At 44.4% G+C, this 14,824-nt stretch overlaps 1 protein-coding gene across 1 annotated transcript; it reads left to right on the top strand.

Moving 5' to 3' along the window:
* The first annotated feature begins 12,345 nt into the window (after positions 1–12,345).
* Positions 12,346–14,221, top strand: LOC123075092 (GRAS family protein RAD1-like). Its single transcript, XM_044497770.1, has one exon. It carries the CDS (start codon positions 12,346–12,348, stop codon positions 13,903–13,905), a length of 1,560 nt encoding a protein of 519 aa, XP_044353705.1. The 3' UTR covers positions 13,906–14,221.
* The last annotated feature ends 603 nt before the right edge of the window (positions 14,222–14,824 follow it).

The raw sequence follows: 14,824 nt of genomic DNA, 5'->3' as shown, positions 1-14,824 counted from the left end.
TCAACTGGCCTGGTCAACCATTGACCACGAGATGGGAAACGACCAACTGCCTTGAACTAGGCATCCCGCGAAATGGGAGACGAGCGACTCCCGAACCAGCGATCGCGTCCTTTCCTGGGCCGCCCAACGGGAGCTGGCGCACAATGCGCTGCGGGCGCTGGTTGAGGAAAGTGGCGCTTAGAGCGCCAACTAGGAGCTCCCCGAATTACGGAGATCTCCTCTTCGGCGCCTTAGGCGCCCGTTCGCTTAGCGGGCGCTCACGCAGCAGCCTCGTGTGGGCCGGCCCAGCTAGCACGCTCCTTCCCTTCGCTCGCTCGCTCCTTCCCTCCGAGCATCTTTCGTTCGTTCGTTGTTTTTTTTCCTGTTCGTCCCTTCGTTCACAAAAGTGAAAAATACATGGATCTGAAGAAAAAACGAATTTAAAAAACAGTTCACAAATTTGAGAAAAAGTTCATCAATTCTAAAAAAAAGTTAATCATATTTGAACACAAAATTGAAAAAGTTCAACCAATTTGAAAAAAAGTTCATGAAAGTTGAAAAAGTTCATCAGATTTGAAAAAAGTTCACCGAATTTGAGAAAAAAAGTTCACTGAATGAAAAAAATTCACCAAATATGAAAAAAGTTCATCAAAATTTGAAAAAAGTTCATCAAATTTAGAAAAAAATTCATTGGAGTTGAAAAAAGGTTCGCCAGATTTGAAAAAAGGTCATCAATTATGGAAAAAGTTCATTGAATTTGTAAACAAAAAGTTCATCCATTTTTCGTAAAACCAAAAGCGACGAAAGAAAATTTGAAAAAAGAGAAAAAGGAAATGGAAAAAGGTAAGATGAAAGAAGAAAGGATAGATAAGATTTAAGTTATGACAGCTGGCTAGGTGGCGCGGTGGTTGTTGCAACCTCTCACTTGGCAGGAGATCTCGGGTTCGATTCCTCTTGCAGCGCTCATTTTTGCGCTATAAAAACATACAGCGAACGTTGAGATGGGCCGGCCCATTAGTAGCGAAGGAAGGGAGTGGGGGTGTGCGCCCGTTTGTGGAAAGAGCTGTATCGGGCGCAAAGGGCGCCAAATAGGATTTGGCCGAATTACGCCCCGGAAGCTTTCAACCTACCCAACATAGTGGGCCATGGACAAACACACCTGGCCTTCACTGGACGCACGACGCGGGCTGCAAACAGATCAGTTGAACATATACATATATAAAAAAAGCATACAGATAGGATCTGTATTCTTCTAAAAAAAACAGATAGAATCTGTATTATATTTTTGATGAAAAGAAAAAAGATGGGAGGACTGCTATGATTATTAGAGAGATCATTGATATGAAAACTGTCATGGGATGCCCATAATATTGCCAGGAATTCGCTTGCTCTTGTGTCATGTCGCCGTGTTTGGCTTTCTGAAGCCTTCAAGCTATGTAAACACATCAATCAGTGATTAATAAAGTCCGATGGTATTTCTTCTTCTTTTTTTGAGGATAACCCAGAGGGTCAGGTCTGGCTAGTTACAATCTTTGGTTACAATCTCTTTTAAAGCTTCAGGGACTGATCCAAGGTGAAAGAAGTCGCCAGTGCTCCTTGCTCGGGCAGCAAGGTGGTGAGCAGCTTTGTTCTGTTCTCGTTTGATCCAGCTTATATTGTATGAACGGAATCCCCTCAAAGTTGCTTTGACGTCTACAATGACTGGGAATAGGTATGATCTATTTGTGTCCCCTGGGGAGAGCATGTTTGACAGTATTTGACAGTCCACCTCGATTTGGATTGGGCCATTAAAATACTTTGCCAGTTCCCACATGCCGTACATGGTTAGCAACCTTCACTTCTTCTGTCACAAAACGGCGCATCATGCTGTTGGTTCATCTCGGCAAATACTTATATATGTGAAAAAGCTGAGACGAAAGAGAAAATGTTTCTCTTCTTTCGTTAGTAGCATTTTTTACAGCATGTTTAATTTGATTGGCCATTTTGACCCCCAACTACCTCAAAGTTGTGTCCACAGACATGCCGCGAAAACCTCATTTGTCCGCGCGCACAAAGTTTACCCCCCTTTGTCCCTAAATTGTCTGGAAAATGCATATGATTGGTGGGATGGAAATAGAGAGAAAATAAAGAAAAACGAAAGAGAGAAAGTGGTCGGGGTGGGCTGGGTCCGACAGGATGGGCTGTCCGGATATCCCCATTTTCTTCCTACATACGGGATGAGTTTGGGTGTTTGCAGACAATGCGAACATATGTGGATGACTTGGGGGCCTCAGTTCGAGAGGCTTTTTATTACCAGTGAACTGTTAGGCCCGTTACATGATTTTTAGTGGTCTTTTCCGATGATTTGTGTGGTCCTCAACGGCAGTCTACATGCGGTCATATGTTTCTTCCCCTGGCGCGGCGATGCTCTACCGGTCAATGCTACGTAAGGAGGCAGAGCTATGTTTTCTCTGTATGTTTGGTGCAACTGCTATCGTGTGGAATTTATGTTTGTGTCCTTATAGAATCGATCTTTTGGATTTGTCGAGTTTTCGTCAATATATCTTGATGCCTTTTTGGTTTGATTTTTTGTGAATTAGAATCTTTCTTCAGCAATATGACAAAGTTCTTGTGTCGACAACATGCACTTCTAGGGGATCATCCCTAGCCCAAGTATGCTCATCTCTGACGACTTTCAATCTTTTTAGGTTAGTGATTCAAGGGGTTCTCTCGAGCTCTATCAGTAATCAAGTTTGTGCAAGTGTCAGAGTGGTTAGCGCTCTGATCCAATTGTGGTGTCTTTATTGAAGCCTTGGAAGAATTTTGTCTTCCAAAAAACATTACCACCAAGAAGCTGTTTCTGAGGGATTTGATTGTAATTCTTAGTTTTACAATAAATGCATGTTCTTTAAAAAAACCGGAGATTCAAGTTAGATTTTCAAAACTAAGAATTACAATAAAATCCCTCGAAACACATGATTGCTGGATCGTCTTAAATCTCAGTCCTAGATCGAGTAAGTGAAGGATATGATTTTGGTACTGCTTCACCCTTTCTGGTTTGTTAGGCCTATCCAAATAAAAATCTCTGCAACCAAGATAAATCACGATCTGGGGAACAAATTTCATAGTTTTCATAACTACCCAGTTGATACGTCTCCAACGTATCTATAATTTTTTATTGTTCCATGCTATTATATTATCTGTTTTGGATGTTTAATGGGCTTTATTATACACTTTTATATTATTTTTGGGACTAACCTACTAACCAAAGGCCCGGTGCAAATTGCTGTTTTTTTTGCCTATTTCAGTGTTTCGCAGAAAAGGAATATCAAACGGAATCCAAACGGAATGAAACCTTCGGGAGAGTTATTTTTGGAACAAACGCAATTCAGGAGACTTGGAGTGGATGTCAAGCAAGCAATGAGGCGGCCACGAGGCAGGGAGGCGCGCCCCCCACCCTCGTGGCTCCACCGACCTACTTCTTTCGCCTATATATACTCATATACCCCGAAAACATCCAAGAGCACCACGAAACCCTATTTCCACTGCCGCAACCTTCTGTACCGGTGAGATCCCATCTTGGGGCCTTTTTCGGCGCTCCGCCGGAGGGGGAATCGATCGCGGAGGGCTTCTACATCAACACTATAGCCTCTCTGATGATGTGTGAGTAGTTTACCACAGACCTTCGGGTCCATAGTTATTAGCTAGATGGCTTCTTCTCTCTCTTTGGATCTCAATACAGAGTTCTCTTCGATTCTCTTGGACATCTATTCGATGTAATTCTTTTTGCGGTGTGTTTGTCGAGATCCGATGAATTGTGGGTTTATGATCAAGATTATCTATGAACAATATTTGGTTCTTCTCTAATTCTTATATGTATGATTTGTTATCTTTGCAAGTCTCTTCGAATTATCAGTTTGGTTTGGTCTACTAGATTGATCTTTCTTGCCATGGGAGAAGTGCTTAGCTTTGGGTTCAAACTTGCGGTGTCCTTTCCCAGTGACAGCAGGGGCAACAAGGCACGTATTGTATTGTTGCCATCGAGGATAAAAAAATGAGGTTTATATCATATTGCTTGAGTTTATCCCTCTACATCATGTCATCTTGCCTAATGTGTTACTCTGTTCTTATGAACTTAATACTCTAGATGCATGCTGAATAGCGGTCGATGTGTGGAGTAATAGTAGTAGATGCAGAATCGTTTCGGTCTACTTGTCGCGGACGTGATGCCTATATACATGATCATGCCTAGATATTCTCATAACTATGCGCTTTTCTATCAATTGCTCGACAGTAATTTGTTCACCCACCATAGAATTTGCTATCTTTAGAGAAGCCACTAGTGAAACCTATGGCCCCCGGGTCTATCTTCCATCATATTATTTTCCTATCAATTTACTATTTCTTCCGTTATTTATTTTGCAATCTTTACGTTCCAATCTATATCATAAAAATACCAAAAATATTTATCTTATTATCTCTATCAGATCTCACTTTTGCAAGTGGCCGTGAAGGGATTGACAAGCTCTTTATCGCGTTGGTTGCGAGGTTCTTATTTGTTTGTGTAGGTAGAAGGCGACTTGCGTGTAACTTCCTACTGGATTGATACCTTGGTTCTCAAAAACTGAAGGAAATACTTATGCTACTTTGCTGCATCACCCTTTCCTCTTCAAGGAAAAAACCAACACATGCTCAAGAGGTAGCACCAATTAGCGCGCTTGTATCGTCAAAAACCGCAGTGCATGCATGCATGGGCACTAAATGATTAGAAACAGTTACATGCATTGACCAACTTTCTTTTAACCATTGGCGATTTAATATACCTCAAAATTTAATCAGTTGACTGAGAGGAATAAAAGTGAGAATAACAAATTAGGAGAAAAAATGTAAGATCGATAAACCCTGCAAACTTACAAGAGCGGGTACAAGTAAATGGTGCACTGAAATGGCCTCAATGAGTTTAAGTGCCTAAAGGAAATATTGCATCGAATTGCTACCGTCCTATGCGTCCAATTGTGATCCAAGGGCTGTGCTTACTGTGACACTGCAATGCAATGTTAGGCTGGTTGTAATGAAGAGTATCATATACTAGTATCATGCGTATGATACTAGTGTATGATACTACATTCATAATGCATGGAATCATATGTTGGTATCATATAGGACTACATTTATTGTCATGCATGATACAAAGTAGCACATCATTTAATATGATACGGTATCATGATATGATACTCAAGTATCTCTTTCTTCATTTAATTCTATGCCACCTCATCAACATTGCATAGTTGGCATGCATGATACTACCTATGATACTCTCATTACCACCAGCCTTAGGGGTCTGAAACTAGACAGATTCCATAAAAATAAACTGCTTACATCGGTGGTACCAACGGATAACTATTAACTAACATATGCATGCATGGTTGGGTCCTTTTCGAGGCATACGAATGGCTGCATAGTTGATCTTCGAGCGTCACTAGTGACGGCAGTGTGATTGTTGCTACTAGCCTTAGTTTATTTACACTGGAGAAGGATCAGTTACGTGTTTATGAATTACATAGTCATGCTAACAAGAAATATGCAATTTTAATTATGTCCTGAAAGCGACCAGGTCGATTTCGTCCTGCCTCCTAAACTCTAAACATGGTGACCAAAATGGCAGACTTTGTTTTACTAAATATACAAGTTTACATATGTAATTCTTGCCAGTATGAAGACATTGTATATAAAAATGACAGCTCGCCTTGCATATATATTATTTTAGAGCCTCGCATAGACAATTTTTTCGTGCACAATATGTGTTTGGTTTGCACAAGATAATCTTGTTCTTTAGTTCAATAAAAAACATGGATGAAAATAATGTTACGTCGATCGATCGCTATCTACATGATAAAACAATGTGCGTCATATATAACTAATTAACTGTCAACCCACTCCGACTGATGTTGATGGATTTCATCTTTAAGAATAGATGTTGTTATAGCGGGGCGGATGTCTTCTGAAAGGATGCTCATTGCATTCAATTTTATCCATCTTATTCAGTACAAAAAGAAACCCCAATACAACTCAATGTGCTTAAAGTACAAGCTTCATTTGTCTAAAGTCTACGATCCTGTGGACTAGATTTTTCTTGAAAATGTATTTCTCAACCCGAGTTTCCCATCGAAGTGGATTTTTGGATTATGGGGTGTATTACATGAGTGCACTACTTAGCGAAGTTTAACTGGAATTTTCTGCAATAATTCCTTCATCCAAATCACAATAAGATGGCCCATTGTCTCCATTTTTATCCCTTTCAGCAGCATGATGTCGTATTCTGTTTAGTGCACTGTGTTGTTCAGATTACTAGTTTGGAGCTGGTGCAAAGTTTGTTGAAATGCATATGAGATTTTACATATGCTCTTTAGAGATGACTATGCATTTGCCTAGAGCCAATGTGGATCAAGCTGCCATCATCAAGGATGTCCCGAATACATATATCAAAAAGCCATGTTGCAACTTATCAACCCTTGTAAGTACTCCATCATGTTCGGTGACAGCTGCCCAGGTTTCTTTTAATTGACATAAAGAGGTGTTGAGCCTTTATTAATGTACTCCCTCCATCCCAAAATAAGTGTCTCAACTTTAGTACAACTTTGTAGTAAAGTTAGTACAAAGTCTACAAAGTTGTACTAAAGTTGAGACACTTATTTTGGGACGGGGGAAGTACTTTTGCCCTAAATATCATGGGCTAAATGAATAAGGGCGGGACTCATCTTCTGGTGACAAAATGGTTTTAATGAAAGTTGTGGCTCAAGCACCATACCCCAAGTGATGCACCACCTATGTCATGAGTGTGTTTAACTTACCGCTTTGTGACGACCTGACAAGGAAGACACAATAATATTGGTGGGTTGTGGAAAATGGTGAACACAAGGTGATCTGACCAAAGTCCGAATGGAGCCTATGGTTTTGGAACATGGGATATTCAACTTGGTAGATGCAAGAAGAGCTTGGCTATTGCTAGATCTCCCTAATGAGATGAGTATGGTCTTGAATCGGTAATGCTATAGTCGCGGAAAAGAGGTTATAGGATTGCATGTACGCACCCCCCCCCCCCCCTAATTTTAAACAGGACCAGGTATATGTAAATTCGGAGAAAATTTATTTTAGGTAAGCCACTTTTCTGGGCCATTATATTAAGATCCAACGGTCTCCTTTTCTTTTTTCTCCAACTTTCTTCGTTCCACAAAATTCACATATCCAAATTGCAAATTCAATCAATTTACATATAGCTATTGTGGTTTTAACTAACCCCCTCCTCTAGCACAAACTTACGCTCTCCTCCGACTGATTTGTTGAGTCAGTAATAGAAGAAGCATATGAGTTTGGCGGGTTCTATGGATTATTAGGGGCTTTATCACTTCGGCAAGTCACCTCCTGACAACACAAAATGTCTCCCCCCATCATGGATACAACGCTCCGTCTGAGCAAAGGTGCCCGGTACCAAGTTTATTCCATACACACGGGCGTAGCATTGGTGGAAGGCATACCATAACCTAATGAACGTCAAGCGCATCACATTCAAACATAGCATGTGAGTTTCTTCTTCTTCTTCTTCTTCTTCTTGTTGTTGTTGTTGTTGTTGTTGTTGTTGTTGTTGTTGTTGTTGTACAACCTCGAAAGATGCTTACTATACCGACGAAAGTAGCTCGGCCGCTTTGTCATATTCCGTGGAGACCCTGAGTCGGATCGGAAAACTTTAAAACTAGCACACTGTGATACATGATCATAAATAGAGTCGTGAATGGACCGATTCTCGTACCAAATCAAATGGACTAGTTTATAACAAAGCCATGAAAATTGTGCTTCACTAGCATAAGAGAACTCATCAAGACAACAACAAATCTCGGACTCATGCACACGCACGGCCATGCATGCACCACCAAACCTTTCCCTCTCCGGGCGTGCGTGCGCCTTGGAAGCAGGACCAAATCTCCATGCGTTCTCGTACGTACATGCGCAGAGGACCGGGTCGCGGCTGTATAATTTTACACTGATGATTTGCCATTTTCCCACCATATGTATCTGCCGGTGTTGATGTTTGTTTCACCCAGTGACGTGCATGTCATTTTTTACCCCATGGTTGCACGTCCACGTACCTCGCTCGTGCTCTTAGCATGTGCCATACCGCCAAGCGTGTCGCATCATGCTATACCAAATTCCGGAAATTCCTTGAAAGCAACACGATGGAATTACCAGGCCCGGTCTTTTGGAAACGATGTGCGAGGCCAATAAGAAACTGTACGGATGCTCTTGTCCTGCTTTTTTTTAATGTTTGCCGTGAAAGCTCTCTTGTCCTACTCCACCAGTCCTTTCTTTCACGTAAATCGTAATGGGTGTGGCTAGGTCTAAGTGGACTGAGATTTAACTAAGTCTTGGTCAAGTAACATAACATGAGAGAAAAAAAGAAAAATCTGAAGGAAAAAAATTTACGCGGATCTCAATGTAAGATCTCACAGATAAAGTCTCAGTCGACTGGTACTTAGCAAGACTGAATGGTAATACCAGCGATAAGCATTCTACAGCACCTGTACTGTACACTACTCTACGTAAAACCGTGTAGGAGTACATCGTAGTAGTACGTAAATAATTATTACATCACTCGTGGTACTACGTGCCCGGCCACTTCAACATATATACGTACGCGCGCCACACATGCATTTCGTTCCCAGGCATGATCGATTGGCATGCATGCATGCATGCATTTTGTGTACGTCGTACGACATATTAGCAGCTCTCGTTTATATCGACAGGATGGAGCAAGAAGTAAAGCATTAACTGTCGACGATCATCTAACACGGGGGTTTTCTCGCCGCCTGATCGTGCTGTGCCGGAGCAGACGAACCAACATGGCGTCCCTTGTGACGTTTCGCTGAAAGGCTCCAAACATCTAATATCCTTGCCTAATTGATTATTCAATTTAGTCTTCTACTACGAGCTATAGGCAGCTAGCCCTGTCGGTGACGCACTCCGATCAATTGAACCAGCGGCTAGCGCGCGACGAAACAGTCGCCTCGCACGGTGTACGTGTACGTATACGGCCGCGGTGCGCACGCACGAGATGATCATAGATGCTTCGGGGAGAAGAAGAAGTGATAATTAAGGATAGATTGGAGCTTTGCTCGTAACGATGCGACTAATTCAGCTGTCGCATCCGGCGCTAATTAATCCGATAGGTTTAGGTTTCTATAATCTATATATGCCGCTAGGCTATATGCTCTGCCAGCTTTTCTCTCCAGCCAAGCAAAACCCGACTAAATATCCCGGGCACCTTTCCTCGCACAAATGCCATCCCGCCATCTGTTTTTGTAGCTTACCGTCGCCCACTTGCGCTTTTTGGTGCATGGCTTGCTGAATAAAGGCAGCGTAAACCCTTGTGCTAAACTTTTTTGTTCTTTCTATTTCTATATGAAATTGGGGCGATTTCGTTTGTGTTCATTTGGCGATTTCAGATGTTAGGAGAAAAATATATAGTACTTCCTCCGTTCCTAAATATAGATCTTTTTTATATATTTCAATATAAACTACGTACAGATGAATATAGATAGTGTAGATTCACTCATTTTGCTCCGTACGTAGTGTATATTAAAATCTCTAGAAGGACTTATATTTAGGAAACGGTGGGTGCACCTTTATAAGCCTTGTTTGTTTCAGCTTCAACTTCTGTCGATCTAGCTATGGATTGGCTTCACTGGCAAACTTGATTCGCAGAAAATACACTGAAAATGACCTGAATTAGATTATGGCCTCACCGTTAAAGCTGATTTGAAATAATTGTTTGTTTTAGATTCAGCTTTTTCAAAGTTAAATCTGGTCCATGAAGCTGAAACAGACAGGGGTAAGCATACACTTGGAGCGGACCTAGGATAAAGTTGTGTGGCGGCTGAAAGTTTGAGGTGAGAGCTAGATTTGTGGGTTAAAAAAATTCAAACACCTTTCATTGCAATGGAAAATCACTTGTAAAGTTTGAACAAAATCCACCTCTTCATCACCTACTGGCTGTCTCAGCAAGTACAATGGCAAGTAGGATTTCCTGTACGGACCTCCGTTCGGCAGGTTTAGTACGTTGCAGCTCCTCCCGGCCTAGACCTAATGGTCTGAGCCATCGTCGCCTTATTCATCCTCTTTTGGGGCTCACCCAATGGTAAAGTTTTCCACACTAATTCTCACTATTGTACTTGAATCACGCTTTGGAACCATAGACTTGCGATACACTATGTCTTGGTGTTACTACCTCTTCTTCTGGTGCTACATTGTAATTCGTCTAACATTGAGCTTTGGTTCTACCCCGAGAGTGATTTTTTTAACACACTACTTATTCCTCAAGAGACTCTTTTTTCATCCATAACTATATGTGCACCTCATTACTACATCAATAATGCACCCTGTCCCTTGGGGCATAGATTTGCATGCGATCCTGATTAGCCCGTGAGGAGCGCAATCTGGTATGAGAAGCCGAAGACAATGCTAATGTGAAGTTGGTGGCATTGCCACTCTGCTAGAGTCAAGGTTAGATTACGGAGGTAGCGGTTCGCCGGGAAGGAGAAGAGTTGGAAGAAGAAGATAGGTACACCATTGGATCTAAATCCAATGGTAGAAAGATAACGTGGAAGTCAGGGGGGAAATGCCGCAAACTCTTAAAACAGTGAGTTTAGCACATCAAATTCAATAACAGAGGGCTAAGTATTGATATACACAATGAAAAAGCATCCCCTTACAACATTCCATGTTTTTCCAATGGAAGGATCCGATGCTAATTGTTTTACGATAGTTTAATATGAACATCCCTCCTTTGTTTTTCCAAGTGTAAGTGTAAAGGTTTGAAAATTCACTTTTAGTAACATGTTTGTGCATCTTAATTTGTACTGCTGCACTAAAAATTCAATACTCACACCTTGATGTAAAGTAGGAGTATTTGGACTAAGAGCAGCATTTTAGTTCTCGTGCAACATTGTATTTTAAAGAAGTTCATATGTGTTCTAAATTTTCCCCATAATGATCTCTTCGTGAAAGAGCTATCGAGCTAGGTGTGTCAACAATTTCTCCAGATGATCTCTTTGCGAAAGAGCTTTGTGACTTGGTCGCAAGCTTGGAGGTTGCTAGTCCTGAATAGGGATAACAAATATTTGCAAAAGCAAGAAGATGTGGAAACGCAAAAAGGGCGGTGTCATAGGGAAAGCATTTGGGTTGCTTGATGGACAATCTTCGATCTCTCAGACCGTCCTCTTGGTATGGGTTGTCATTGTAGTTTGGGCGGTTCCCGATGTGTAGTTTCAAAGTGTACTTGTCGAAGGTTCTTTTGTGCTTTTGTGGTGGCCAGATTATGGGTCGTTGTGTGTTGAGTGCGTTTGGGGAGCACCTATGCGGTTGTGGGTTCCATGCCATGTGAGTAGTCCGCTTGTGGTCCGTCTGTTCGGTTTTCAATAAATTAACTGGACAATTCTCTTATTCTTAATTAATTGACGAGGCAAAAATTTCCCCCGTGTGTAGAGAAAGTTCTACATAATTGTGAAGTCATATTATAAAATATGTTTGGTTTGCAAAGCACAATGAGATATTAGTTTAGCCCAACAAGGAAAGTATGTATTCATCTAACTTTTAAAGTACATAGATCACATTTTTATGTACATGTAAATTCTTTCAGATAATTTTGAGACTTTTAAACACTGTTTTTATTTAAAATTAACTAGGTTCTAGGATCTGTATCGTCGTATTTGAATAGTATAGCACTTTCTCTGTTTCACCGTTCCTATCACAAATTTAAAAGAAATGGTAGCACTAATTTTAGAAGGCAATTACAAAAAAACTGTCTGGTTAAGTGTCTGTGCCCATAGGTTTAACAAATGCTAAGTGTCTGGTTAAGGACGATTATTCTTTTAGTGGGAGACAATGTTACCATCGAAAGTGTGTATGGCGCCTGTGTGCACATTGGCGTTTCTGAACAGTAATTCTCGAAGCAGTTAATATGCTTACAAATCAGGGAAAATGCAACAAGTGCACTCTTGCTTCTCTCAATGAATAATGAAACAAAGATTTTCATGGCCGATGATGTGTACTGAAACACATTTTCAGAAGAAGAGGGACACACACCTCGCAGAAATAAGAACACATAAACAGAGACTAGGCAAAACCTGATTGAGTTGTATGACAGAGACATTCTTAGTTTATTAGCGGAACAGACGAGATCCCTTATTAATCAACTAATTATGCCGTCGTATGCCACCCAGCTCGCTCTATATATATAGTGGTTGAGATTGAACCCAGTACCAAGTTAATTAGCTCATTTGCCTTGCAACAAGATCTAATTAACTAACCCCGGTGCATCAGACACCAGACTCGAAAATGCCGATGTTGCCCAGCTCCTTCACCACCTCCTCCTCATGGCAATCACACCAAGATGCCTCCTCGATTTGCACTAACCAAGAACTGGACTACGACCATCCTTACTACTTCGGCATTGAGGAGGTGGCCGTGGACGCCGACGAACTGGAGCTCGGCCTCCGGGCTCACAAGGCGACCAGGGTCGACTACCTCAGCTCGCCGTACCAGGCGTCTTGGCCATCGGCGCAGGCAGACCTCGAGTCCTCGCGCGTCAGGAAGACGAAGCAGTTCCGGGACGTTCTTGAGACGTGCAAGCAGAAGGTGGAGGCCATGGAGGCCATGGAACGGTCGTCATCGCCGGTCGGCAGTGGCGGGTTCGAGGAACAAGGTGAGGCGGTGGTTGCCGTGGACGACGTCCGGGGCGGCGGTGGTGGCAGCGGAGCTGATGGCATGCGGCTCGTGCAGCTGCTGGTCGCCTGCGCCGAGGCGGTGGCGTGCCGCGACCGCGCGCAGGCGGCTGCGCTGCTGCGTGAGCTGCAGGTCGGCGCGCCCGTGCACGGCACGGCGTTCCAGCGCGTCGCGTCGTGCTTCGTGCAGGGCCTGGCGGACCGGCTGGCCCTGGCGCACCCGCCGGCCCTCGGACCAGCGAGCATGGCGTTCTGCCTCCCGCGGTCGTCGTGCCTCGATGGAGCGCGCGGCGAGGCGCTCGCCGTGGCGTACGAGCTGTGCCCGTACCTGCGCTTCGCGCACTTCGTGGCGAACACGTCCATCCTGGAAGCCTTCGAGGGAGAGAGCAACGTCCACGTGGTGGACCTCGGCATGACGATGGGCCTGAACCGCGGCCACCAGTGGCGCGCCCTGCTCGACAGCCTCGCCACACGGGCCTGCGGCAAGCCGGCGCGCGTGCGCGTCACCGGTGTCGGCGCCCGCGTAGACACCATGAGGGCCGTCGGGCGCGAGCTCGAGGCGTACGCGAATGAGCTCGGGATAACCCTCGAGTTCATGGCCGTCGACCGCACCCTGGAGAGCCTCCACGTGGACGACCTCGGCGTGGAGGCCGACGAGGCCGTGGCCATCAACAGCGTCCTGGAGCTGCACTGCGTGGTGAAGGAGAGCCGCGGAGCGCTCAACTCCGTCCTGCAGACCATCCGCAAGCTCTCGCCGAAGGCGTTCGTGCTCGTGGAGCAGGACGCCGGCCACAACGGGCCCTTCTTCCTGGGGCGGTTCATGGAGGCGCTCCACTACTACGCCGCGCTGTTCGACGCCCTCGACGCGGCGCTCCCGCGCTACGACGCCCGGCGCGCGCGCGTCGAGCAGTTCCACTTCGGCGCCGAGATCCGCAACGTGGTCGGGTGCGAGGGCGCGGCGCGCGTGGAGCGGCACGAGCGCGCGGACCAGTGGCGGCGCCGCATGAGCCGTGCGGGCTTCCAGTCCATGCCCTTCAAGATGGCGGCCAAGGCGCGGGAGTGGCTGGAGGAGAACGCCGGCGGCAGCGGATACACCGTGGCCGAGGAGAAGGGATGCCTCGTGCTTGGATGGAAGGGAAAGCCAGTCATCGCCGCCTCGTGCTGGAAATGCTAGACGCCGATCACTGCTGCTCGCCGCCCGGCCGCTTTCGGAACGCTTCACTTTTGGCAGGTGCCGCAGTGTACGTGATGGTGGGCGCCGTGGAGGTGTTCACGTTCATCGGGCAAATGGAGTTCTTCTACGAGCAGGCGCGGGACGCCCTGCGGAGCGCGGATCTCCTGCGCGGCGATCGCGCTGTTCAAATACGCGAGCTCGGCGCTTCTCCCTCTTGTGGTGGATCCCGACGACATCAACGATGGTCACCTGGAGTCCTGGACTACTTCTTCGCCATGTTCTGCGTCGGCAACTTCGGCGCGTACCTGCTCTTCGCATGGTGGCACAACAGCAAGAAGACTGCTGATTGAACTATAGAGGTCACCGTACTTGTGTACCAATAAATTTCGAACGCTTGGTGATTAGTCAGTACTTCCTCTATCCGGGTTTATAAGTTGGACACATATTTTAACGTCTTCTTTTGAGAAATATATGTGTTATGTTGTACAAAAAGTATATCGTTACATTTGTCGCCGAACAAAATTTAAAACATATATTTTAATAAAATACTTCCTCCCTAAAGAAATATAAGAGCTAGTATTATGTTTTGTTAGTTAAACTGAAGACCGCTGTGCCCGATGAACATTCCTGTCAAGAGGGAGTAACTCATGCTCTTTCTGTAACGCAATAAAGTGAGAGTAGGAAACACCGCCTTTTCTTGCTCCAAATCTCGAAGCAACTCTACTCCGAAAGGTTTCAAAACCGAGGCTACAATAGTTTTGTCATTGAAGCAACACGAAGGGACACCACAATCCACAACTTGACGCAATCACAGTCAAACGCCTCCGACCAGATGAAAACAACACGAAAGGGTATTTTCATAAAAGCACCTAACAGTTTTGGAACAAAACTGAGCACAATTAAAAACTAGGGGTAAAAC

Source organism: Triticum aestivum, chromosome 3D (genome assembly GCF_018294505.1).
Source record: "Triticum aestivum cultivar Chinese Spring chromosome 3D, IWGSC CS RefSeq v2.1, whole genome shotgun sequence".
Taxonomy (NCBI): Eukaryota; Viridiplantae; Streptophyta; class Magnoliopsida; order Poales; family Poaceae; genus Triticum; species Triticum aestivum.
The sequence above is the reverse complement of the archived record's forward strand: the minus strand, read 5'-3'. Positions and strand labels throughout refer to the sequence as shown.

Coding starts and splice junctions, on each gene's coding strand:
- LOC123075092 (XM_044497770.1), top strand. CDS start 12,346: ATGCCGATGTTGCCCAGCTCCTTCACCACCTCCTCCTCATGGCAATCA.